The 26,433-nt window shown below is 35.6% G+C and overlaps 1 protein-coding gene across 1 annotated transcript in view; it reads left to right on the forward strand.

The window, feature by feature from the left end:
• Positions 1 to 760: 760 nt before the first annotated feature.
• The window catches only part of ABCD2 (ATP binding cassette subfamily D member 2), an 82,765-nt gene continuing 57,092 nt past the window's right edge, over positions 761 to 26,433 (forward strand). Inside the window, 4 exon segments of the mRNA XM_020973724.2 lie at positions 761 to 1,424; positions 1,729 to 2,813; positions 5,164 to 5,344; positions 14,544 to 14,665. Coding sequence (XP_020829383.1) covers positions 1,878 to 2,813; positions 5,164 to 5,344; positions 14,544 to 14,665 — 1,239 coding nt within the window. The 5' untranslated portion in view covers positions 761 to 1,424; positions 1,729 to 1,877.

Below are 26,433 nucleotides of genomic sequence, written 5' to 3' on the forward strand. Positions count from 1 at the left end.
TAAAGAATTGATTTCTGTCTGAGGTCAGTTGTAGAACAGAGTGCTACTCTTTTGTGTACTGTCACATACTGAGCAAGTGTAGTGGCAGTAAATATATTAATGTAAAAGGAACTGCTCCTTTTTGTTTTAAACCTCCATTTTGTGACTAAGTAGCTGTTATGTATCCAGAGGAAGGCAACCAAAATGTAAAGGGTTCAAGATCATTCTATATGAAGATCAATTGAAATACCAGGAAATGTTTGTACATAACAGACTTTAAAGTTCCCTTATGTGGCCAAGCATAGTTATAGTGTCTTTTTCAATTTATAGCATAATACGAGTAGATGCTGAGGCAGGAAATCTAGAATTCTCAGAATTTAACTTTTTGGAAAGTAGAATGAGAGCTGAAAAGTATTAAATATAACACTATTACAAATGTATTGTGAGTTTTCCTCCCAAGATGGAGTACAATTAAATATCACAGGTTTACAAATAAACACAGTCTTAACCTGGCTACAGGAATTCTTAAATCTTTATTTTACAGTTGATGAAGGAAGAAGAGAATAAGATTAATCTATCTCCAATTTTTAAAAAATTAATTAAAAAGAACCTAAAATTTCACAAGACTCTTTGGAGAAAGGCACAGAGCACTGAAGGAGATGTATCTGGTATTTACTGACTTCCGCCACTCTACTAACCAGGCAGATTTCTAGATATATGCTCAGTCTATCAAGCAAACTGGAAAATGTTATTTACTCAGAAACTCAAAAACTTACCTGAGTTACAATAAAAGGTGAAAATAATGTTGAGTCAGCAAAACAGATTTTACTCCTAGTTATTTGACATAGAACCGCTGGCCTGAGGGCAACATGTCCCTGTAACAGACTAGAAGCTAGGGAGATACAACAAATGATAGATCTAATTCCTACTTATACACTAATAACATCTCTTGTAAGATGTAAGTCAAGAAGACTCCAGTTCAGAGCTGGCTTCAGACACTCCCTAGCTGTGTGACCTTGGGCAAGTCACTTAATCCTGTTTGCCTCAGTTTCCTTTTCTCAGATGAGCAGGAGAAGGAAATGGCAGATCCCAAATGGGGTCAAGAAGAGTCAAAAACAAGAAAAATAAGATCTTCCCACTCCGTCCCAGGGGGTATGAGTGACCCTACAATACAAACATTTGAGGATTAGAAAGAATAATCTTTGGGGACAGTGCATGTACTATCCCCAGTCTATTTCAGCTAGGGTCATTCAAACCTTCCTGTCCCATAGATTATATCCCTTGCAGATCCCCCTTGTTTGCTTCCTATTTCCTAAAGCAGCCTCTAAAATCTAGAGAAGTGATGATGATAATGATGATGGCGACGACGATGACGACAACGGTGACGACGACGATCTCAATTAAAACTTGTTTCCAAGTGACGATGGAGCATGCTCAATAGCCAGGTCAGGTTTTGCTCCCAACCAGCTACCCTTATTCTACACCTTCGGAGATACTTAACTCTCTATACTGCTTTTTTGAGGAAGCAACACATTTTCTCTGCTTTCCATTCTCCCTTCCCCTCCCCTTTTCAAGGCTCAAAGAGAAACTACGCTAATGCAAAGCTCCCACTCCGTTTGCAGCCAATAAGTGGATGGGGAGGGGAGGAGTTTATAGCTGTGGGTTGCTTTAGGGAACTCCAAGTTCTTAGAGAAATCGTCCCTGGTAGATGTAAGTCGATTCTAACCTCCACTGCATCTGTCTCAACAGTATATGCTGCAGACTGGAATAAGTCTGATTTTGCGAAGGATCAATTCTGGTTTTCTGAGGATCATGGATATTTAAAACAAATCAGGAGGGGTTTTTTGTTTTGTTTTGTTTTGTTTTGTTTGGAAAGCCGGATTGGAGCTAGGGAGAAAATGACCCATATGTTAAACGCAGCGGCAAATGGAGTGAAATGGACCAGATCTAGGACTGCTAAAAGGGTCGCCTGCCTGATGGCTGCGGCATATGCTCTTAAAACTCTCTATCCCGTTATTGGCAAGCGTTTAAAGCAGCCCGACAGCAAAAAGAACCTAGAGGAAATTTGCCCGACTGCAGAGAATCCGGGGAAACTGCATTGCACTGAGGGCTCTTGGAAGAAAGCTCCTGGAGTGAATGCAGATTTTTTCAAACAGCTTCTGCAGCTTCGGAAAATTCTCTTTCCCAAACTTGTGACCACCGAAACAGGTTGGCTATGCCTCCATTCCGTAGCCTTAATCTCAAGAACTTTTCTTTCTATCTATGTGGCTAGTCTAGATGGAAAAATTGTGAAGAGCATTGTGGAGAAAAAACCTGGGACTTTCCTTATTAAATTAATCAAATGGCTTATGATTGCAATTCCTGCAACATTTGTGAACAGTGCAATAAGGTATCTGGAGTGCAAGCTTGCTTTGGCTTTCAGAACTCGTTTGGTAGATCATGCCTATGAGACCTATTTCACAAATCAGACTTATTATAAGGTGATCAATATGGATGGGAGACTTGCAAACCCTGATCAGTCTCTTACTGAGGATATTATGATGTTCTCCCAGTCTGTAGCTCACTTGTATTCTAATCTAACCAAACCCATTTTGGATGTAATGCTGACTTCCTATACTCTCATCCAGACTGCTACATCCAGAGGAGCAAGCCCCATTGGGCCTACATTGCTGGCAGGGCTTGTAGTGTATGCTACTGCCAAAGTATTAAAATCATGCTCCCCCAAATTTGGTAAATTGGTGGCTGAAGAAGCTCACAGGAAGGGATATTTGCGGTATGTGCACTCCAGAATTATAGCCAATGTGGAAGAAATTGCCTTTTACAGAGGACATAAGGTAAGGCAAAAATTAAGATGATAGTTGAAATGTGAGATGGCTCAGTGCTGCTACTGCAGAAAAAGATACGGTTTGTTGTCTCACTTCCTCAATGGTTCAGATTCCTCTGACATCTAAACTTCTATGAAAATATATGCTTCCCTATACTTTTAATCACAAATGGAATTGCAGAATATATTTTCTAAAGTTTCATTTTTCTTAATTATCTAGAGTAAGAATAATTTAATTCTAAGCAAAAAGTGTGCTTAGTTTGACAAATACATTACATATTTATGTTCCACTGTTTGTTTGTTTTTTTGTATTAACATTTTTATTTGAAGTTTTGAGTTCCAAGTTCTATCCCTCCTTTCCTCTAATCTTCCCTCCCTGAGATAGTTAGCAATCAGATATAGGTTATGCATGTGCAAATATGTAAAACATTTTCATATTAGACATTTTGTAAGGGAGACTCAAAAGAAATAAAATGAAAGAAAGTGAAAAATAACATCCGTATTCAAATAATATCAGCTCTTTCTCTGGAGGTGGATAGTATGCTTCATCAGTAGTCCTTAGGGATTGTTTTGGATTGCTGAGAATAGCTAAGTCATTCACAATTCTTCATTGAACCATATTGCTTGTTACTGTGTACAACATTCTCCTGGTTCTGTTCACTTCAGTATCCATCAGTTTATGTAAGTCTTTCCAGGTTTTTCTGAAATCATCCTACTTGTCCTTTCTAATAACACAATAATATTCCAGTACAATCATATACCACAGCCTATTTAGCCATTCCCCAATTGATGGGCATCTCTTCAATTTCCAATTCTTTAGCCACCACAAAAAGAGCTGCTATAAATATTTTTTGTACAAATAGGTCCTTTTCCCTCTTTTTTTTGGATGTCTTTGGGATATAAACCTAGCAGTGGTACTGATGGATCAAAGGGTATGCACAATTTTATAGTTGTTTGGGCAGTTCTAAATTGCTCTCCAGAATGATTGGATTAGTTCACAGCTTCACCAATAGTGCGTTAGTGTTCCAGTTCTCCCACATCCTTTCCAATATTCAACATTTTCCTTTTTTGTCAGATTAGCCAATCTGATAGGTGTGAGGTGGTACTTCAGAGTTGTTTTAATTTGCATTTCTCTAATCAGTAGTGATTTAGAGCATTTTTCTTCATATGACTATAGCTAGTTTTGATTTCTTAGTCTGAAAACTGTCTGTTCTTATCCTTGTTGGGGAATGACTTTTGTTATTATAAATTAGACTCAGTTGTCTATATAGTTGAGAAGTGAGGCCTTTATCAGAGGTACTTGTTGCAAAAAGTTTCCCCCAGTTTTCTGCTTTCTTTATAATTTTGGTTGCATTGGTTTTGTTTGTGCAAAAGTATTTTAATTTCATATCATCAAAATTATCTATTTATTTTACATTTTGTAATGCTCTCTATATCTTCTTTGGTCTTAAATTCTTCCTTTATCCATAAATCTGACAGATAAACTATTTCCAGCTCTCTTAATTTGCTTATGATATCACCTATTATATGTAAATTATGTACCCATTTTGACCTTAACTTGGTATATGGTGTGGAATAGATTATGTAGTTTGTACCTAATCTATTCCACTGATCTCTATTTCTTAGCCAGTACCAGATTGTTTTAATAATTAGTGCTTTATAATACAGTTTGAGATCTGGTTTGGCCAGAGCACTTTCACATTTTTTTCCCCATTGATTCTCTTGATATCCTTGAGCTTTTGTTCTTCCAGATGAATTTTGTTATTATTTTTCTAGCTCTATAAAATAATTTTTGATAGTTTGGTATGGAACCAAGTTAATAGATTAATTTAGGTAGAATTGTCATTTTTATTATCGCAGTTTATTTTCTTAAAACTTAAGCCCCTACTCAAGTAAAAATGTACATTTGGGAAATACAAATAAAATATTTTCATTGTAAAAAGAAAAATACAGAATTCTTTTTTAACTGTTCTGGGGAAAATGCTTGGAATACTATGAAAGACATTGTTTTATATATGATTTTCAAATTTTCAAAATATGCAAATGGAATTAATGGTTAAGATTTTTATATTTAACAATGCATCTCTTACAAAGCTAGTCATTTTATAACAAGGATTCTATCTAAGCCAACTTTAATCTATGTTTATTAACTGCTAGACCCAAAGATGGCACTTTATGCAATATAACTTTTAAGATAAAAATTATATCGCAAAATCATACATAGGCTTCTAAGCAAACCTTTAAGTTGATAGATATTTATTATGAATATATATAGCTTAGTAGAATGGGGAGGGGTAAAATGAGAGGGTGTTCAGGCATGCAATGTTAAATACTTGTTTTGTTTTTTTTTTCCCCCATAGGTAGAAATGAAACAACTGCAGGAAAGTTACAAGGCTTTAGCAGAGCAAATGAATCTCATTTTATCTAAACGTTTATGGTACATTATGATAGAGCAATTCTTGATGAAGTATGTCTGGAGCAGCAGTGGACTGATTATGGTAGCTGTACCTATTATCACTGCAACTGGCTTTGCAGATGGTGGTAATGACATTTCTACTTTATTTCAAATATGTGTTTTAAGTGGAAATAATTTTTTTTTTTGGTGAAGCAGTTGGGGTTAAATGACTTGCCCAGAGTCACACAGCTAGTGAGTGTTATGTGTCTGAGGTCGGATTTGAACTCAGGTCCTCATGACTCCAGGGCTCGCTGCCCTCAAATGGAAATAATTTTAAAAGAGTTTTTGCTAATTTTCATTTTAGTCATACTCTGATTGTAGTAATTTTACTGTAATTATTAAGATTAGGGAGTGGACCTGTGTTAGGATACCTAAATTTAAGCCTTCCATCTACCATTTAATAGTTACTATAACCTTTGGCAAGTCATTTGGCAATGACTTCTTCATAGTCATCTCGATAAGTTTCCTTATTTATAAAATGGAGTTCTAACAGAATTATTGACCAACTTAAAGGAAATAATATGTGTAAAACTATAACATACACAAATAATAATATAACCCTAAAGTAAGAATCTTCTATGTGTCATATCCCACAAATGGTTCATTCATGTAACTTTTGAGTGAAAAATGTTATTCAACCCTCTACCTCCTGAGACAGCCCAGTTCACTTTTAATAGCTCTAATTGCTAAGAGTTTTTCTAGGCATCAAGTCTAAATTTACATTTGGTTTTTTTTCCCCCCAACTTCCACTGATTTCTCCTAATTTAAATAGCTGAAGACAGTTATCATTTCCTTTTTGTTCCTTCAATTTTGCTGCAGTATACACCTTTTAGACTTCAGAAAATTTATTGGTCGTTAAGGGCAAAATGTACAAGCAGTGAGATGGAAGGGCAAGTCCCATTCAAATTATATTTGCACCTGATAGTGTGTGAATCCATTTTAAATGTTAGTGGATAATTCTTCACTTTGTTAGATTATTAGTTCACTTGCAAATGAAAAGGCTGAGACATTGAATTTTCTCCTAGGGCATAGATTCCCTCTGTAACTTTTCCTAGCCTTTGATTTGCATAGACCTACTGAAGCCCAATAGAACTTTTAAAAACTGGATAACTATCAACCTCAGAAATATTTTGGAGATGACTGGTGAGTAATTAGTCATTGCCTTGCTATGGTCTAACTAGCAGAGATGAAGATTTGGAAAATGTACTGAGACAGCCATTGTTAGTTAGAGTGAGATCTCTCACTAAGGCAACCTGTTTTTGAACCAGGAAGAGTTACCAAAGGTAAAAGGTAAGTCTCTACTCTCCCTTCTCCTGCCTGGGAGATGGCAAGACTCAGAACGAAGGAAGGTTCTGAGGGAAAAGAAATGGTAAGGCTTTTGCCAGAACTAGGCTAGGCTAAAGGTCTCTGCCTATTCTGAAAGAGCACTTATATGTAAGACCTCGAGGGTCTGGAGTTGTGAGTTGCATTTTCCACATATAGTCCCTATATGTGTGCCTCACCATTGTAGTACTTTAAAAAAATTAATTTGTAGAATAAAACAAGCATTTCCATAACATAGTATAATAGAAAAAGAAGATTGCACATGAAACTGCAAATCTACTATGCACAACTTGCTATTCCTTTCAAATATACAACAAAATTATCATGTAAATTTCTTTTCCTTCCCTCCCCTTCAACCCCCCTCCCCACCGTGGCTACCATTTGACACAAATAGGAATATATGTGTAAAATTATGCTGTACATAGTTCTGTTTATCCGTTCTTTCTCTGGATGCAGATAGCATCTTTCTTCATATGTCCTTTATAATTAATTTGGTTATTTATATTCGTCATTGTAGTACTTTTTTTGGGGGGGGGCTAGGCAATGGGGTTAAGTGACTTGCCCAGGGTCACACAGCTAGTAAGAGTCAAGTGTCTGAGGCCAAATTTATACTCAGATCCTCCTGACTCCAGGGCCAGTGCTCTATCCACTGCGCCACCTAGCTGCCCCTCACTGTAGTGCTCTTAAGTTTGTGTCCATTCTTTCCAAGGTCACCGTATCTATTTGTGGGAGATTTTGCCAAAGGATTATGGGGGGAATGTTTTGTACTACTGTTTTTGGCAGTAAATATTTTAATAACAGCTAGTTGAATCTAATACCTGTAGATTGCTAATAGAAAGCACACTGATGGTGCCACAGGGTATGTTCTTGAACCCAAGGTAGCAGCCATCTTCTTGAGATCCAAACTGATAGTAAGTTCAAATTAGAGAAATAGCCCAGAAAAGGGACTACACTGAATTAGAGGCCCCAGTTGCTCTCCTTAGATACTCTCCATTATTCCTTCTTAAAATGTGGTACTTGGAATCGAATGCATTACTACAGATGTGGTCTTACTAGCATCAAGTTCATCCAGTGAGATGTAGCTTCATTTTCTGGCTTTCTTGACTTCTATATAACATTAATGACTCGTAGTGAGCTTATAGTTCTCAAAATACCTACATCTTTTCCAGACAAATTGCTGTCTAGCCATACCAAGTGCATCTGATATTTGTGGAGTTGATTAAAACCAAGGATAAAACATTTGTCCCTGTTAAATTTAATCCTTTTCAATTTAGTCTAATATTTTATTTTGTCAAGATATTTTTGAATCCTGTTTTCTAGTTTACGTGCTTATTATTTACAAGGCTCCATGCCTTGACAGGAATACAAAGATAAAAAATAAGCTAGCCCCTCCCTATGTTTTTTTGGGGGACTAAAAAGTGGGAAGAGGTAATAACAGGCATGCAGATAAATGTGAAAAGAGATGATTTGGATATAGAAAGAGATGGCATATAGAGAAAAAATTTAAATACATTTAAAATCATCTGATGTTTCAGATTGAACTTCTAACAGACATGATAATTACCTTAAAGGTTTCAGAAGGAGATAATACTTATTTTTTCCTGATTAATGTATGTCAGAGGAGGACCTAATGACAAGACTATAGCATGGTTAGCAATAATAAATGTTTAGAAGCACTGGCCTTATTATAGAACCCTGGGGCATGCAGCTTAGAGTAGAGAAAATACAATTATTAATAATGATAAATTAGCCCTATTGGGATAAGTAAGAAGTAAACAAGATATGTGAAGAATTTTTTTCCTGTAGGTGATTTAAGGTTGCTGAAAACATTTTTTTTAGCTATCAGAGATACCGATTGTTTGATTCCAAATTCAAGGAATAGAAAAAACATTTTAAAAATAGCATATTATGTAAACTTAAGAATGCCAGAATAAGACATTGATTAAACAAGATAAAATTTTATCTCAAAATGAGTAAGTGGAAATAAAACTAAATTATGACATTTCCTAGCAGTTGTCCAGAGATTTTTGATAATAAACTAACCAATGAGAAAGTAGGTAAAATGGACTTTCTCAACCCATTTTCTTAAGATATTAATCTTAAGATCTTCTGTTCTCCATAAGGTTATAATATGCATGGGATTGTTGTTTAAGAATAAAATCTGTTTTTGTCTCAAGGTGATGAAACTGTTGTGTTCATTATTATTCATTATTACATTTTCAACACTTGTACATTCTTAGAGATCTTTGAAATGTTTATATCAATCAACATTTTAAAAAAGATAAAGACCAAGTTTAAGGATGGATAGGTGAATAGGAAAAGGAATGGAAAGACCAGAGAAAAGTAGCAACGAGGGATTTTTTTGACTGTTGGTTTTCTTGAATCATGATACAAAATGGAATAGGTTTAAAATGCATACAGTTTAATTCATTTTTTGAGTGAGGAACTAAGGCCTGGAGATGTTTAAGAAGATTGCCTACCATCACAAAATTGTACAGCTAATTAATGGAGGAATTATGAGTACAACCTAGGTGTCACAGACATACAATTATTTCCTCATTCCACTGTTCCACATGGCCTCTATGTTAGATGTAGGCTCACAATGTTTAAGCTTGTGGTTAAAAACATGTCCGAGGGCCTTACCGTGGTAGGTGGTGTTTTCTTCCTAACCGTACCCCATGCAGGCTAGGTTAATTTTTCTTTAAAAGGTATTGGAACTATCCTGAAGATTTAATTGACCCCAGGGGACTAACCCTCAAAGCACTGACAGCTTCTGGAAGGCTTCACCACAAAATATAGCATATGAAGAATCAGTGGCTCTTCCCCCAGACTGGGGGCAAAAGGTTAACAAACAGCTCTTAGTTTCTTGAAGTCCTTTTCTCCTATTTGTGAGGTGTTCACCCCATTGTAGGATATTCAATACATTCTCTTTAAACATGGTGAAGTGGTCCTTGGCTCCTGATGTAGACAATCTGCCAGCTGATCTGGGGGCACTGGCTAAGAGAGCAATGCAAAAATGAGTGGTCCAAAATCTTCTGGACCCTTTGAAGTTTTAAGGGTCCTCTTCCAGTCAGAGTGGGGTTGGGGAAAAGGGACCAGGCCAAGACTAAAGGTGAGCCCTCTTTTCTCTAGGAGATTCCTAGGGCTGGGAGTGGAATGGTTGAACTTCAAGATTTCCATTGCACATTGCACCAATTTCTAAAATGAATATATTTCAATTCGCTTGATGATTTATAGATGCTCCTTTGGCATGGCCAAGTTTCCTCTGCCTATCCAAACACAGTTCTTATGGAACATCATTCTAGTTTAAAAGATTATTCAAACTTAATCTAAAAATCTATGATCTCATTTAGTTAAGATACCGAGACTACCCTTGCAATATGTAATATATTAATTTATAATATATGTAATATATAAACTTAAAATATATAATCCATTAACATGTATACATGTTATATACATACATATTATATTTCTAATCTATTGACAGATATGGAGCTACATGAATATATGTAAAGGTGGAGTAAAAATCTCATATGATACCTTAACTTGTGAGATCACATGTATGTACATAGTGTATATGTATATACACGTATATGTTGTCTCCCCCAACTAGACTGCAAATTCTTTAAAGTCTGGCAACAATTGTTTCATTTTTTTGTCTTTGAATCCCTAGAATCTAGCCTAGCATAGTACTTGGCATATAATAAGCATTCAATAAATCCTTAACAATTATTAATTAAAACAAATTAACAAAATAACTATTTTTAAAAACATATTCTGCACCTTGAGGAAAATTAATCATTTAATAATGAATATTACTTTGTAATCCATCTTTTTCCTGTTTTGTCAAAACTCCATCTTTTAGTTAAATTCAAAAGGAGGTGTTTGAGGCCAGATTTGAGCCCAGGAAGATGAGTCTTCCTGACTCTAGGCCTAGCACTCTATTCACTGTACCACCTAGCTGCCCCCATTGGTTACTGTTTGGCTAACTAATAAATTGATCATGCTGAGGTGCCAATATGACCTGTTTCACTAATCGTATACAGGTCACTGTTATTAAAATGATATGACCATTTGATATGAATTAAAATTAAAAAGATCATGCTCTGGAGGAAAATTGCATTTCAGCATCATTTTTACTTGTTACAATCTCTAGTTTAGCACCTCTTTGCCAAGATATGGGTCACTATCAGTCTTCTAAAGTCATGATTCGTCACTGCTTTGATCATAGTTTTAAAGGCTTTAAAGTTGTCATTCTATAAGTTGTCATCCTGTAAATTGCTCATTTTGTTCTGCATAAATTCACAGCACAATATATAATCTACTAATACCACCATTTGTTCATTCCACAACTTTGCTACCTACTTTGTTTCCAGTTCTTTGCTATAACAAAAATTCCTACTATAAATTTTTTTTATACATCTTTGACCTTGCCGAGTTAAAGTATGCAGTTGAGGGACTTTCGGTATATTGTTCCAAGTTGCTTTCCAGAATGGAAAATGTTACCATTCCCCAACAATTGCATTTTTTATCTTTGTTAATTTGATGGCTGTGAGTTAGAATCCTTGAGTTTTAATTTGTATTTCTTACATTATTAGTGACTTGAAATATTTTTTTTCACCTGGTTGTTCCTGTTTTTTTTTTTATTTGAAAGTTGTCCTTTCATATTCTCTGACCTCTTATCTATTGAGGAGTGGCTTTCTCATATTTGTACCAGTTCTCTATCTTATGTATGAGCCCTTTATGAGAAAATTGCTATTATGATTTTTCCAATTATATGCTTCCCTTCTAATTCTAATTGCATTTACTTTGAAAAATATTTTCACTTTTATGTAATCAAAATTGTCCATTTTTATGCTCTGTGGTTACCCGCCTTTATCTGTGAGACAAATTCTCAAAATGCCAGGTCACAGTGTTCTCCTTTCTTATCTCTCACTATGGAAAAGGGCAAAGAGTTCACATTATTAAGTGATTAATTACTACTCTCTGAGGTAGTTTTCCCCTGACATTTGTTACACGTCTGTATATCACCCAGTTGTAAGGCAGTTCCTTTGGTAGTACTTTAAACTTTTGGTAATACCTTAAAGAATTTAATTTCTTAAGGACCTTTTGGTAGTACCTTAAAGGTCTATCAACTTTAGACCTTTAAGTTTGTGATCCCTTTAATTTGCTTATAATTTTTTATATTTAAGTATCCATTTGGATCTTATTGTGATATAAGTGTAAGGGTGGGTTTCTGTTGATTTCCCCAAACATTTAAAAGTACTGGTGGTATGAGCAATATTCTAACCCCTCCAACTTTTAGGTTGTTTTTTCCTTAAAAGGTATGACCTTCTTGGAGACTTGGTTGGCTTAGAGGAATAAAGGCTCATACTGTTGATATTGCTTCCTCATCACATGAATACAAAGCAGCCACCAAATGCTCCAACGGTGCTTGAAAATGGATAACTCAGGCAAAGGAGCTTTCCTCAGCTGAATCAACTCCAGGTGCCCTCAATAACTATCCTTGTTGAATATCCTTCTTGCTATAGCTAAGTAAATTTCTTTTTTAAAAAATTGAGTGTCTCATTTTGTTCCAATATCCTACCAGGGGATGGCCTGAATTAGGCACAGACCAGAATACTTTGTAACAAAAGAACACTTATTGGTTGAATTAATCATAACTGAGTCTGATCGGTGCCTCTAAACCTCCTCGAATCAGTCAAAGTCATTTCATGAGAGACTTGGTTACACCCTGAGGAAATTGTGTGAAAGGGAGGAGGTATCTCAGAACCAGATAGAGGGTTTGGAAGTGGAGTGGGAAGAAAAGAGCTAAGGCATGTACTGAAAACCCAGAGAAAGGAGAAAGAGAAGATAGTATTGAGCTATAGTAGAGAACGGAAATCTTGGGGAGGGCCATCAGCTATATAGCTCTCCGAGCAGAACAATACTAAGAGTGCTTTCCCCAGTTTCTTCCGGTGCCTGCCTATCCTCAGACACTAAAATATAATCTGCTGTTTCATTACCCGAATGTTCCTGATAGTCTGAATTCTTCCTTGAGTGTAATGAGATGAGAAGTTAAGTATTTAAACAAAGATCCCAACCTCTGTCTCAATGTTAGGAGTATTCCTAACTGGAGGCTTAGAGTTATTGTTATTACATTCAAACTTTTTGTCTAAAATAAAGGAGGAATGATGTGGATCTTAGGGGCCATTGTATTGCCCCAGGCTTAAAATGTTAATTTTTTTTTTGGTAACATGTTATATATTGTTTAAGATCTTGTTTTAGTCCTAATTTCTGCTATGCCCTGTTATAGTTTTCTCAACAGTTTTTGTTGACTAGGGAGACCTTTTATGCCAGTAGGTGATGTCTTTGGGTTTATCAAACACTATTCTATTATGTCTAATTGTTTCTGGGTCCAAGCTTCTCTTCCAGCCTTCTCTGTTACATAACATGTCACAAACAAAATAAACTACTTAATGTTTCCAGAACAACATGCCTCCTGCGTCTTGATCTCCATACTTTTACAAGCAAAGAATTCCTTCCACTAGGAGTGCCCCTCTTTCCCTTCATTCCTGATCTCTATATAATAGCAACACCATCTATTCAAAGCCCAGGTAATGTGTCACTTTCCTTATAAATTCTTCTCTGATCACACCCAAACTTATTATCTTATTTCTTCTATGCTACTGTTAACACTAGCATAGTTCATATTCTTGTGTATTGCATAACTAAATGCTATGGGGTTTTCTGTAACATATTGTTGAAAGAATAAATAGTATTACGTAGTACAGGTCACATGGATCTCAATTATTTTCTTTCATAAAACAGCATGACCTCTTCTGATAAAGAAAAAATCTGGAGAGATGATGTTAGATTCAACTAAACAGTTCAATGAGCCACTATTAAGCATTTACTTTTTACCAAGTACTGTGTTAGGTGCTGGGGATACAAAGATGAAAATCAAATAGTCCCTTTCTTCAAGGAGCTTAGATTTAACTGGAGGAAAACAACATAAACACAGAAAAGTAAATGAGTAATATATGCAGAGTAAATACATAGTCATTTTAGGGTAGGAAGAAGCATTAACAATTGGAGGAGAGGGAAGAGGACTCAGGAAAAGTCCTCATGGAAGATCTTATGCTGAACCTTGTTTCCAAAAGACAAAAAAGTTAAGGCTGAAAGTAATATATTTTAATAATTAAGTCTCAGAGGGAACATCCTTGGACACTACCTCTTGTGTTCTATATGAGGATTTCCAATACTTCTACTTTGGGCAGCAAAAGCTGAATTATCACAATTTGATATTCAGGATCTTTTACCTAAAGAGAAAAAGGCCATGAGATTCTGCTCCTGAGGTTTGTTATCCTGTTCCCACTCCAAAAGGATGTTTAAAATATAGACATATTTTTCTTTCACAAATGTAGTTCGAATGAAATTTCTTTAAAATTAAAACAAAAAAAATTTAAGCTACATAATAATACTGGTCAGTAAGGACTTTTTATTTAATATTTTTACCTTTCTTGGAGGAAAATAAAAGATAAGGCACTATCAAATAAATAGTCAGTGGTATTGAAATTTCAAAAATATATTAATTACTTATGAGAGGCAACAGGAAGTAATGAATAGTATGGCATCCTTGATGTCAAGGAGACCTGTTTCAAGTCTTGCCTCTGATACGTACTGGCTGGGTAACCTGGGACAAGCCAACCTCTTAATTCTTATATAACTCTCTAAGGGTATACATTACAGACAGGGCATATAGTAGAGGAAGTTCTTATATCAAATGAAATCACAGGTCTGGACCTTTTCTCTCCCTATCCAGCAAAATAATTTACTTTAAAGCTTTCTTTAATACTTACACATTTAAATTAACACATGTTGATTTTTTAGCTAGAATTGAATTGTTTAAAAATATGTGTGTGGAAATGGGGATAGAGGCCACTTGACAACTACAGCAGTTCTTAATTTTTCTTTAAGATTTAGAGGATGACCAGAAACAAGCTATGGTTAGTGAACGTACAGAAGCCTTTACCACTGCACGAAATTTATTGGCCTCCGGAGCAGATGCCATTGAAAGGATCATGTCTTCATATAAAGAGGTACTGTGTACTATTTACTACCTACACTAAAAGAGAGGTATTTGAAAATGAAATGAAATGTAAATAGCAAATTAGTAACAGTAATATTCACTTGGCAATCCTAGTACAGAAATTACAGAAAAAATAAAATCACATTAGTGACTACAGCCTTTTTAGAGTTGGTACTCATCATTTGCTTGATTCTTCAACATATACATCATATTCTTCTTTCCTTTCTGCTTCTGGTATGAGATATGGTGTTTGTTTTCTAAATTAGAGAGAACTGTAATTACTTTGTTTTAATGAATTTTGAGAATTTTGTGACAGAGGTACTTTAAAACAATTGTGACATATGGAAGTATTAGAGTCAATTATAAAAAGCATAACACTAAAATCAAACATCTCCTCATTGACTTTCATTCCAGCATGTGCTTCTATTGTTTTTGTACTTTAACACATTAGTGGGTCTGAGATCTCATAGAAATTGGTATTCCATCCTTTGGTACAAATGGAAATCTTTTTTTTCTTGTATAAAACAGATATTCCCTGCTGAAGGGCTTCCTGCATTTTGCATATTGAGTAAACCAGTGTAGTTTTTGGGCTGTCCATCTGTTAACCCTTCTTACTCATGTAACATTAGTGACCTCCTTTTCCAATCATACTTTTCCTCAATATCTTTTAAGCCACTTTTTGAATGTATGTCACCAGTAGAAATATGTAACAGCTTACCTGTGGCCACCATGCATCCCTCCTTTATCTTTTCAGTCACTTCTCTAATTTCACAGAAATTGTGGTATTCCAAACTCTCCATCTATGGAGATTCACTAGGAAAAGATCCATATTGAAAAGATGGGTCTTTGCACTAGAGAGAACCTCAAGATCATTTAAAGTGCCATGCAATTTATAAAATGCAATTCATTCTTCTCTTTTTTCCTATTCAATTCAGAGTCCAACTCATTGTCTGTAAGTAGTACTTGTCCCAAATGTATGTATTAATGTACTAACTCAAGTTCATTCTACTACATATCATAATCTGGATAACAGATATTTGATTTTTCCTATGTGACTTATTAGGCTATTCTCAAATGATCACGGAACATCTTAATGTTCTAGGGCTGGGTGCAGTTGTCACAGCAACTTCCACCAACTGTAGCATCCAGAGGGTCACAGTCAAAGGATTTTCAAGAACTGGAAGGAAACTTGGTGACTACATAATCCAATCCGTAGATGAAAAATAAGCCCCTCTAAAACATAAACAAGTTATTATCTAGCTTCTGTGTGAAGATCTCCAAGAAGTGGGAATGCTCTTTTAAAATACTCCTTAAAAATAGCTCAGTGGCACTCAGCTCATCACCTCTCTGTCTGGAGGAGGGCAGCATGTTTTATCATGAGTCCTCTGAAATTGTGGTTGTTTGATCAGAGTTTCCAAGCCTTTCAAAGTTGTTTATTTTTATATTATTGTTGGTATGGTATAAACTTTTCTCCTAATTCTGCTTATTTTATTCTGCATCAGTTCATATAAGCCTTCTCAGGTTTCATTTCTAAAAGCACAATAGTACTTTAGTCATTCCCCCAAGTGATGGGCATCACCTTAGTTTCCAGTTTTTTGTCAATACAAAAGAGCTGTTGTAAATATTTTTGTATGTATAGGTCCTTTCCCCCTTTCTTTAATCTATTTGTAGTATTGACCTAGTGATATTTCTGGATCAAGGAGAGTGTACAGTTCAGTTGATTTGGGGGCATACTGCCAAATCATCTCCCAGAATGTCTGGACCAATTCGCAATTGCACTAACACTGAATTAATGTTTTTCTACACCCTCTCCAGTATTTGATATTTTTCTTTTTGTTTTGTCAAACTGATGGGTGAGAAATGAATCCTAAATGTACCTTAAGTTCACATTTCTCTAATTATTAGTGAGTTAGAGAACTTTTTCATGTAGCTAATTGATAGCTTGGATTTCTTCCTTTGAAAATCGTTTATTCATATCCTTTGACTATTTATCAGTTGGAGAATGGATTTTATTCTTAAAAATGTGAATCAGTTCCATATCCATCTTATCTGAAAAAGTCTAATTGACTTTTTCTTTTCCTTTTTTTTTTTTTTTGTTGAGGCAGTTGGGGTTAAGTGACTTGCCCAGAGTCACACAGCTAGTGAGTGTTATGTGTCTGAGGCTGGATTTGAACTCAGGTCCTCCTGACTCTAGGGCCAGTGCTCTATCCACTGTGCCACCTAGCTGCCCCTAATTTGACTTTTTCAAAGAAACTTGCTATAAAGATTGTTTTTTATTTACCTACCTGCAAATTTATCAAAAACGTTAAAATTTTGTGTAAGCAAAATTTTCCATTTTACCTTCTGTAAGGTCTATAAGATCTAAATTCAGCCTGATTGTAGTGAATAATCTTTGTGATATGTTGCTGCGGTTTCCTTGCTAATATTTTATTCATAATTTTTGCACTCATATCTATTATAGATCCTTTCTACCTCTTACTTGGTTATAATTTCTTTTCCTAACCATTTCTTCCTTCCTCCTTTAATTTGTTTAGTATGTCACCCTTATATCTAAATCATGTACCTATTTAGAGCTTATGTTGGTAGACAGTGTGAGATGTTAGTAATACCCAGTATCTTCCAAACTGCTTTCTAGTTTTCCCAACAATTTTTGTTAAATAGATCATTTTTGCCCCAATCTGGGATCTTTAGGTTTATTAAACACCAGGCTACTGTGCTTGTTTGCTTCTGTATATCGTTTGTCTAATCTATTCCACTGATCAATCTATTTCTTACCTAGTACCAAACTGTTCTGATGATTGTTGCTTTATAATATAGTTTGAGGTTTATTAGTGCTCAGCCCCCTTTCTTTTCACTTTTTTCATCATTTATTTTGAGATTATTAGCCTTTTGTTTCTCTAGATTAATTTTATTGTTATTTTTTCTGGCTCTATAGAGTAATCCTTTGGTAGTTTAATTGTTATGGCATAACATAAGTAAATTAATTTAGAAAGTATTGTCATTTTTAATGTATTGGCTCAACCTACCCATGAACAATTTCTCTAATTATTTAACCTGTCATTATTTGTGCAAAGAATATTTTGTAGCATATAATTCCTTTGTGTGTTTTGACAGGTAGATGCTTTTTGTTTCCTGTTTTTAAATGGACTATCTTTATCTCTTTCTGCTGGATTTTGTTGGTAATATACAGAAATGCTGATGACTTATGTAGGTTTGTTTTATACTCTGTAAATCTACTGAGGGAAGGAAAGAAGGAAATAAGTAGTTACTAAGTACATGCTTTGTGCCAGGCAGCTGGGCACTTTGTAAATATATTCTCATTTGATCCTTGCAACAACTCTCTGAGGTAGTTATGTTATTTTCCTCTTTTTGCAGGTGAGGAAACTGAGGCAGATGGAGTTAAGTAGCTTGTCCAGGGTCACATAGATAGTGTCTGAGGTCAGATTTGAGTTTAGGTGTTCCTGACTCCATTTTAGTGTTCTATCCACCGTGCCAAGTCATCTATAGTATCATCTGAAAAAAGCGATAATTTTGTTTCATCTTTGTGTTTATTCTAAAAATTTCTTGTCTTATTGCTATAGATAGCATTTTATTCATATTGAATAGTATCAGTTATAAGGGACATACTTGTTTATCCATGATCTTATTGGAAAGGCCTCTATTTTTGTAACATCACAGGTCATGCTGGCTCTTGGTTTTAGATAGATACTAAATATATTAAAGAAATCTCTGTTTGTTCTTATGCGTTTTAGTATTTTTAATAGAAATGGGTGTTACATTTTGTCAAAAGCTTTCTCTGTCTCTTAGTGTAATCTGATCTTGTTCTTGTTATTAATACAATCAGTTGTTTGTTTGTTATGCTAATATTGAAACATCCTTGCATTTATGGTCTGAATTCAGACTAATTATAGTGAATAATGTTTGTGATATGTTGCTGTGGTTTCCTTGCTAATATTTTCTTTATAATTTTTGCACTGATATCCATTAGAGACATTAGAATTTTCATTCTCAGTTTTGGCTGTCCCTTGTTTACGTGTCAAGACTACATTTGTATCACCTTGATGATGTGAAATAATTTTCCCTGTCCTTCCTCTTGCTTCTCCTTAGCCACTCCTAGTGTATTCCTTTTCCCCTTATTTTCCATTCTTCTTTTAAGGTTATCAAAGCAAAACAAAACTACTAACAGCTGCTTTGTCTAATTAAGACTTCCACAGTGGCCTCTGATGATAAGGTTTTGTAGAGATATGTACATGTCATGTGCCCATATGTGAATGTAAATAGTTTGTTATTGCTTAATCCCTTATGCTTGTTTGCTTACATTTACCTTTTTATGATTCTCTTGATTGCTATATTTGTATTTCAGAGATTTTACTCATCTTTAGTATTTTATCAGGTCCACTTTCTCCCCTGAGTAGAATTATACTTAGTTTTCCTGGGTAAATTATTCTTGACTGTAGTCCTCTATCCTTTGCCTTCTGGAATGTTATATTCCAGACTCTCTGCTTCTTCAAAGTAATGGCTAATCTTGTGTGATTGTGACTGTGACTCCTTGGTCCTTGAATTTTTTTCTTTTTGGTTGCTTGAGTGTTGTTTACTTGACCTGGAAGCTTTGAACTTTGACTGTATTGTTTCTAGGAATTTTCATTTGAAGTTCTCCTTCAGTTCATGATTGGAGTGTTCTTTCACTTTCCATTTTATTCTCTAGTTCTAGGAGATCTGGGAAGGTTTCTTTTGTGATTTCTTGAAGTATGATATGTTTTCTTTTTTGCTTTCAAGTATTTCAATGATTCTGACATTACCTCTCCTAAATTTTTTTCCATGTCAGTTTTTGCTATGAGATACCTTACATTTTCCTCTATTTTTCAGTTTTTTGACTTTGTTTTTAACATTTATTGTTGTGTTATGATTTTACTATTTCTTATTTGGTATATTCTAATTTTCAGTGAGTCTGTAAGGGTTTGTATTTCTTCTACCAAGTTGCTAATTCCTTTTCCAACTTTTCTTCCAAAATTGTCCTTTATTTTTCCCTTGAGGACAGTAATTTCATTTACAAAAAATATATATTTTTACTTTAAAAAATTATAGCCTCAGCTCTTCCAGGAATTCTACTTGAACTTGTGCTCAAGCTGTATTTTTCTTTGAAGCTTTGCTTGTAAATATTTTGAAGTCATTTTCTTCTGGGTATGTGTCTAGAGGATCCCTGCCACCATAACAGCTTTTTTTTTTTATCATGGAATTCTTTTTTTTCCCCTTATTCTTCCAACCTACTTCCTGAATTCAGATTTTATATTAAGACCAGGCTTTGGAGGGAATGTCTGAGCTGATCTTGTACTATGGGGTCTTGCTACTGCTTTCCTGAGGTATTGAATGTTATGTTATTCCAAGATCTTAAGGAAAGCAGAGAGTGTGGACCTGCAAGCTTCCAGTGTTCTCAAAGGGTTCAATCTAGGGGAAAGTCTAATTATTGTCTTCCTTGTGTGAACTCTACAAGTATCTAACCTTGATTTGATCAATATACCTTTGGGTTTGCCCATGATGGAGTTCCAGTGGACTGTTGTAGGACTTAGCTTCTATGAGCCAGGTGTAAATCTCTGTTGGTTCAGAATTACAGAACTGCAGGCTTCCCTTTTGTCTGAAATTCATTTCCTGTTTATTACTCTGCAGGCGTCAGACTGGTCTAGAGGCTGGAACTGAGACTGTTTGCTTCTCAGTTTGCTTCTTGCTCAGTATACGGTCTAGGTAGGCCTTATGACCACTTCTCAACACTGGAATGCCACCCTGGAGCACAGGTCTTCTCAGTCTGCCCTGGATCTGTGACAGGGAACAGTATAGTGGCATTCATTCCTGTATCAAGCACAAGGTCTGTGCAGAATCTGGGACCTCTTCTTATCTAGCTGAATAGCCTTGGACCTGTTTCAGTCCCTGAAATGGAATGCTTTATGTGGTCATTTCTGTCCACACTCTGTCCCTGATGCCTGTAGACCTCTCTGTCTACTTCTGTATGCCAACTCGGGTTCAAAAAAACCTGACTCATCGAGGGTTTTCTTTCCTTAGATTTCCCAGTTCCCATTTTCTACATCTCTGTGGAAGAGCTTGTGGAGAGCTTGACTATACTTATTCCTGCTACTCCATCATCTTGGCTCTGCCCCTTTCTCTTTCTACTGTCGATTTCATCTGTCAACTAACTATGGAGTTGAATTTTCCACATAAGGAAGTTGGTATTGTACTTTTGGTGTATCTGATAATTTTTTGTTCACAGATGATTGTGTAGCCTCCAAAGCTGCAATGCAACAAAGTATGGATCAGTTCTGTGCTGCTTGTGCTAGTTTTTGCCCAACAACTGACACCAGAAAACAGAGGTTCTCCTCCAGTCAGCACCACACCATCCATATGTGGAACCATCAGTTACATCAAATGGAGAAAATTTGAATGCTATGGATGATAAGTTCACTTACCTTGGCAGTATATTTTCCAGGGATGTACACATTGATAATGAGGTTGATGCATGCATTGCCAGAGCTAGCTCAGTGTTTGGGAGGCTCGAAGGAAAGTGTGGGAGAGAAGAGTATAAGAATGACTACCAAACTGAAGATCTACAGAGCCATTGTGCTTACCTCATTGTTGTATGTCTGTGAAACCTGGGCATTCTACCAGCACCATGCCAGGAAATTGAATTACTTCCATTTGAATTGTCTTAGGAAGATTCTGAAGATCACCTGGCAAGATTAGGTGCTGGGCCCTGCAGTCTTTTCTCAAGCTGAACTGACAAGCATTCAAACCCTACTGCAGATAGACCAACTCTCATGGGTTGACCACATTGTTTGCATGCCAAAGACACCTTTGTCTAAAAGACTTTTATGGAGAACTCATACAAGGTATGTCAGAAGAAGTGATACAAGGACACTCTCAACATCTCTCTGAAGAAGTTTGGAATTGATTTCATGACATGGGATGCACTGGCACAGGACTGCCCAGGATAGTATGCCCTCATCAAAGAAGATGCCATGCTCTATGAGTAAAGCAGAAATGCAATGGCTCAAAAGAAACTTGAGATAGGCAAATTTAGAGACATCTCCTTTCCGAATGTTCATATGAAGTGTTTGTGCCTGACTTAGGTCAGGTAAAGCCTTTCAAGCTTGCATTGATCTAAGCAGCCACAGTTGGACACACTATACATTGACCCTGATGTAGTGATGTCATTTTGGTCTTCTTCAAGTACGAAGGACAGCAACCAACCTGATACTAATGTAATAGCTTCTCTGGGGGTATTTCCCTAATCTTTGCCCCATGCAAAGTTTGGGGTAGAGGTGGTTAATCACTTCTCCCCTCAGGCATCTAGAGTTTGCTGTTAATCTTGAGGTTCTAGTACTGTTGATCCTGACCCTCCACCAATGTGTTTCCCTTTAGCAGTCAGCCAAAATCTGTTAGCTCTTATAAAGAGAGTTTACTATGAAAATGAGGCAAAAATAATTGTTACAAAACATCCTCCCCTAATTGGGGGTATACTTTTCCACTGTATAAACAAAATCCTTGAGGACAGTGGACTTAATCTTAAACTATTGTAGTAGTGAGGTCTGTGTATAAATAACATGTATCTAGCCCTGGAGATCCTTTTCTTTCTTTTTAAAATTTGTATTTTTAATTTCTGGAATAAAACCAGCATTTCCATAACATGGTACAATAGAAAAAAATGATTGCTTATGAAACTGCAAATCTATTATGCACAACTTGCTATTCCTTTGAAATATACAAAAAAATTGTCATGTAAATTTCTTTTTTTTTCCCTCCCCTCCGATTCCCCCCTCCCAAGGCTACCATTAGACCCAAATAGGTATATATATGTAAACTTATTCTATATATACTTCTATTTATCAGTTTTTTCTCTGGATGTAGATAAGCCTTTTTCTTCAAATGTCCTTTATAGAGCCATAGAGTTCTTAAAGCAATATTGCTGTTATTATATACAATTCTCTTGGTTCTGCTCATTTTGCTCTTCCTTATTTTATGTAAATCCTTCCATGTTTTTCTGAAATCATTGAGCTCATCATTTTTATAGTGTAGTAGTATTTCATCACAACCATATACCATAACTTGTTTAGCCATTTCTCAATTAATGGACATCCCTGCAATTTCTGGTTCTTTGACACCATGAAAAGAGTTGCTGTAAACATTTTAGAATATATCTGTCCTTTTCCTTTTTCCCTAATTATCTTCAGAAATAGACCACATAGTGGTATTTCTGGGTCAAAGGGTATAAGTAGTTTTATAACTCTTTGGGCAAAATTCCAGATTGCTCTCCAAAGTGGTTGGGTCATTTCACAATTCCACCAACAATGAATTAGTGTCCCAATTTTTCCATGTCCTCTCCAACATTTGTCACTTTTCCCTTCTATCATTTTAGCCAATCTAGTAGGTGTAAAATGATGTCTCAAGGTTGTTTTAATTTGCATTTCTCTAATCAATATGATTTAGAGCATTTTTTCATATAGCTATAAATTGTTTTTACTTCTTCATTGGAAAATTGCCTGTTTATATCTGTTGACCATTTATTGAGGAATGACTTATAGATTTGACAAAGTATTTTAGATATGAGATCTTTATCTGATAAACTGTCTATACATTTTCTCCAAGTTTTTTGCTTTCTTCTGATCATGGCTACATTTGTTTTATTTGTACAAAATCTTTTTAATTTCATGTAATCAGAATTATTAATTTTACACCCAACTTTGCTCTCTGTCTCTTGTTTAGTTATAAATTGTTCGCCATTCCATGTGTCTGATAAATAACATGTTCCATGTTCTTCTAATTTTCTTGTAAAATCTTTCTTTGTGTCTAGGTCATGTATCCATTTTGACCTTATTTTGGTTAATAGTGTAAGATATTGGTCTATGCCCAGTTATTTTTACTCACTGTTTTCCTTCTCAGCCTCTTTTCACCCTTAGCCTCTCATTCCTTATTTTACGCACCCCTCTAAAAGTCTCTCCCTTATCAATTATTACCTTATCTATTTACCTTACTCTTCCAATCTATATACCCTTCCAAAAGTCCCTCTCCTACCCTATCCCCCAGTTTTCTCACCTCTCTAGAAGTTCAGGAGGCTTCTAAAACTCTTCAGATGTATAAGTTCTTTCCTTTTCAACCCCATGAGAGTAAGGTTCCAATATTGCCAACCCTTCACCCCCACCTGCTTCCTCTGTATTAGTTCTTCCTTTCAAGCCCCATGTTCATGAGATAATTTCTCCTTTCAACTTTTCCTACCCAATTTTGTTATATAGAATTACCTCATCATACACAACTCAGCCCGAACCTTTCTTTCAAACTAATTTAATAATGATAAGTTTTAGGAATACTATTAGTAACAACAATAACTAATAATTACTAAATTTCATGTTTCTTCTGGATCTTTTATATCAAATTTTCCATTGAGTTTTGGTATTTTTGTTGCAGATACCTAAAAGTCTTTCAGTTCATAGTATGTCCATTTTTTTTTGTTTACTGGCTAGATTTCTTTCTCAAAGACAAAGTTCACTCTGGATCTCTTGGATTGAACCACAATAGGTCCCTGCCAATCACCTCTCAGTGGTTATGTTTTGGGCCCTCCAGGCTCAGAGTGAATGTAAGTAGTAACTGTTTCTTTTTTGGCCAGCAACCCTGAGGGTCTTCCTCTCCCAGTTTGATTTTTTTTTTATTTATAGGGGTGATCCCAATGGGGGTTGCCTCACTCAAAGTAAGAACCTGAAAAGACCTTAGCTTAAAAGGGCCAAGGTCTCCCACTGCATCCCGTGCCATCTCTAGTCAACCTGATAGACATTTGGCCACTGAACCCAGATGGCTCTGGAGGAGGAAGTGAGGCTGGTGACTGCACAGCCCTCCCTCACTCAAATCAAAGTCAATTACAAGTCATGTCATTATCTCCCTGATGTCATGGTCCTCTTCGAGAATGAAGAACAAACCACACATACAACCATACATTCAGCATTATACTTGACTTTGCTGAGTAAGTTATTCTTGAATGTAACCCCAGCTCCTTTGCTCTTAGAGAGATCATGTTCCAAGATCTATGGTCGTTTAGTATAGAAGCTGCTAGGTCTTATGAAATCCTGATTGTTTTTCCACAGTATTTAAATTGATTTTTTTTTCTTGTTGCTTGCAATATTTTCTCTTTAACCTGGGAATTTTGAAACTTGGCTATGACATTCCTGTAAGTTTTCTTCCTAGGATCTCTTTCAGGTTGTGATCAGTGGATTCTTTCTATTTCTACTTTACCTTTTTGTTCTGGAACTTTAGGGCAATTTTTCTTAATAATTTTTGGTAATATTGTATCCATATTCTTTTTTTGATCATAACTTTCAGGTAGTCTGACAACAATTCTTATGTTGTTTCTTCTTGATGTGTTCTCTAGATTAGTTTTTCCAATGAGATATTTCAGATTCTCTTCTGTTTTTTCTAGTTTTATTTTATCTTGGTGTCTTATAACATCATTCTGTTGTACTTGCCCAATTAAGTTTTTCCTGGAGTTATTTTCTTCTTCTTTTTCTTTTCTTTCTTTTTTTTTTTTTGGTTGAGGGCAATTTGGGTTAAGTGACTTGCCCAGAGTCACATAGCTAGTGAGTGTTATGTGTCTGGGGCTGGATTTGAACTCAGGTCTTCCTGACTCTAGGGCCAGTGCTCAATCCACTGCACCACCTAGTGCCCCGAGTTATTTTCTTCTTTAGGATTTTGTATATCTTTTTCTAATTAGTTAACTTTCTTTTCATAATTTCCTTGTTCTTATTTGATTTTTGAATTCCTTTTTATTTTCTTCATTATGATTTTGTATCTCTTTTCCAATTGGTTAACTTTCTTTTCATAATTTTCTTGAATTGCTTTTATTTCTTTCCTAGTTTTTCCTCATTTTCTCTTATTTGATTTTTGAATTCCTTTTTAAGTTCTTCCAACATTTCTCTTTGGGGCTTGTGACCATTTGACATACTCTTTAGAGTAGGAGTGGCTTTTGTAAACTCACTATCTTCCTTTAAATATGAACCCAGATCTTCTTTTATATAAAAGTAGCTATCAGTGGTCAGGTTCATTTTCCTTTGATTACTCAATTTTATTTTTAATTTGTCTTATTTTATTTTTAGCAGCTTAATATTATTATTATCAGGTTTTAGTCCCAAGTTGTAGGTAATGTTGCTTTAGGCCTGAAGTCCTTCTTACTGTTGTTTTCTGAATTCTGTCTGGGATCTCAACCTCAGGTGACTCCTGTCTTCCTCCTCTAAGTCCCAGCCATGCTGTCCCAAAAAAGTTCTTACTCTCTGTGGGGTCAGTACTTCTAGGTCTGAATTCTGGGTGGTGACTCTTTTTGTATATTCATTAAAGTTCTGGCTTTGCAACTCTGAGTCAACAGTTCTGAATTCTATATCCCTTTAGAGAACTTTTTCATTATCACATAGTACCAGGCACTCAGATCCTCCCAAGCTTCCATTTTGTCTCAGACTGAAACCTACCGGGGAATCTTTGTACACACTTTAAGGACTGGTCTCTACAAGCCAGTTTTTCCTACATACACTAATTTTACAACACAGTTTTACAACCAAGAAAATTTTGGTAAGGATGCTTAGTAAGGACACTATTTGCCGAAATAGTATACTCAGTCAACCAGTAGTATTAGCTAAAGGTTATACAAGTTTAAGGTTGTTAGTGAGGGTTATAAGTTATTAAACACTAGAAAGAGGAGTAAAAGTTTGCTTAGGTAGATTATTAATGTTAATGAACCTAAGTATAATAGTTAGGCAG

This window comes from Phascolarctos cinereus, unplaced genomic scaffold (genome assembly GCF_003287225.1).
Source record: "Phascolarctos cinereus isolate Bilbo 61053 unplaced genomic scaffold, phaCin_HiC Scaffold_1;HRSCAF=81, whole genome shotgun sequence".
Classification (NCBI taxonomy): Eukaryota; Metazoa; Chordata; class Mammalia; order Diprotodontia; family Phascolarctidae; genus Phascolarctos; species Phascolarctos cinereus.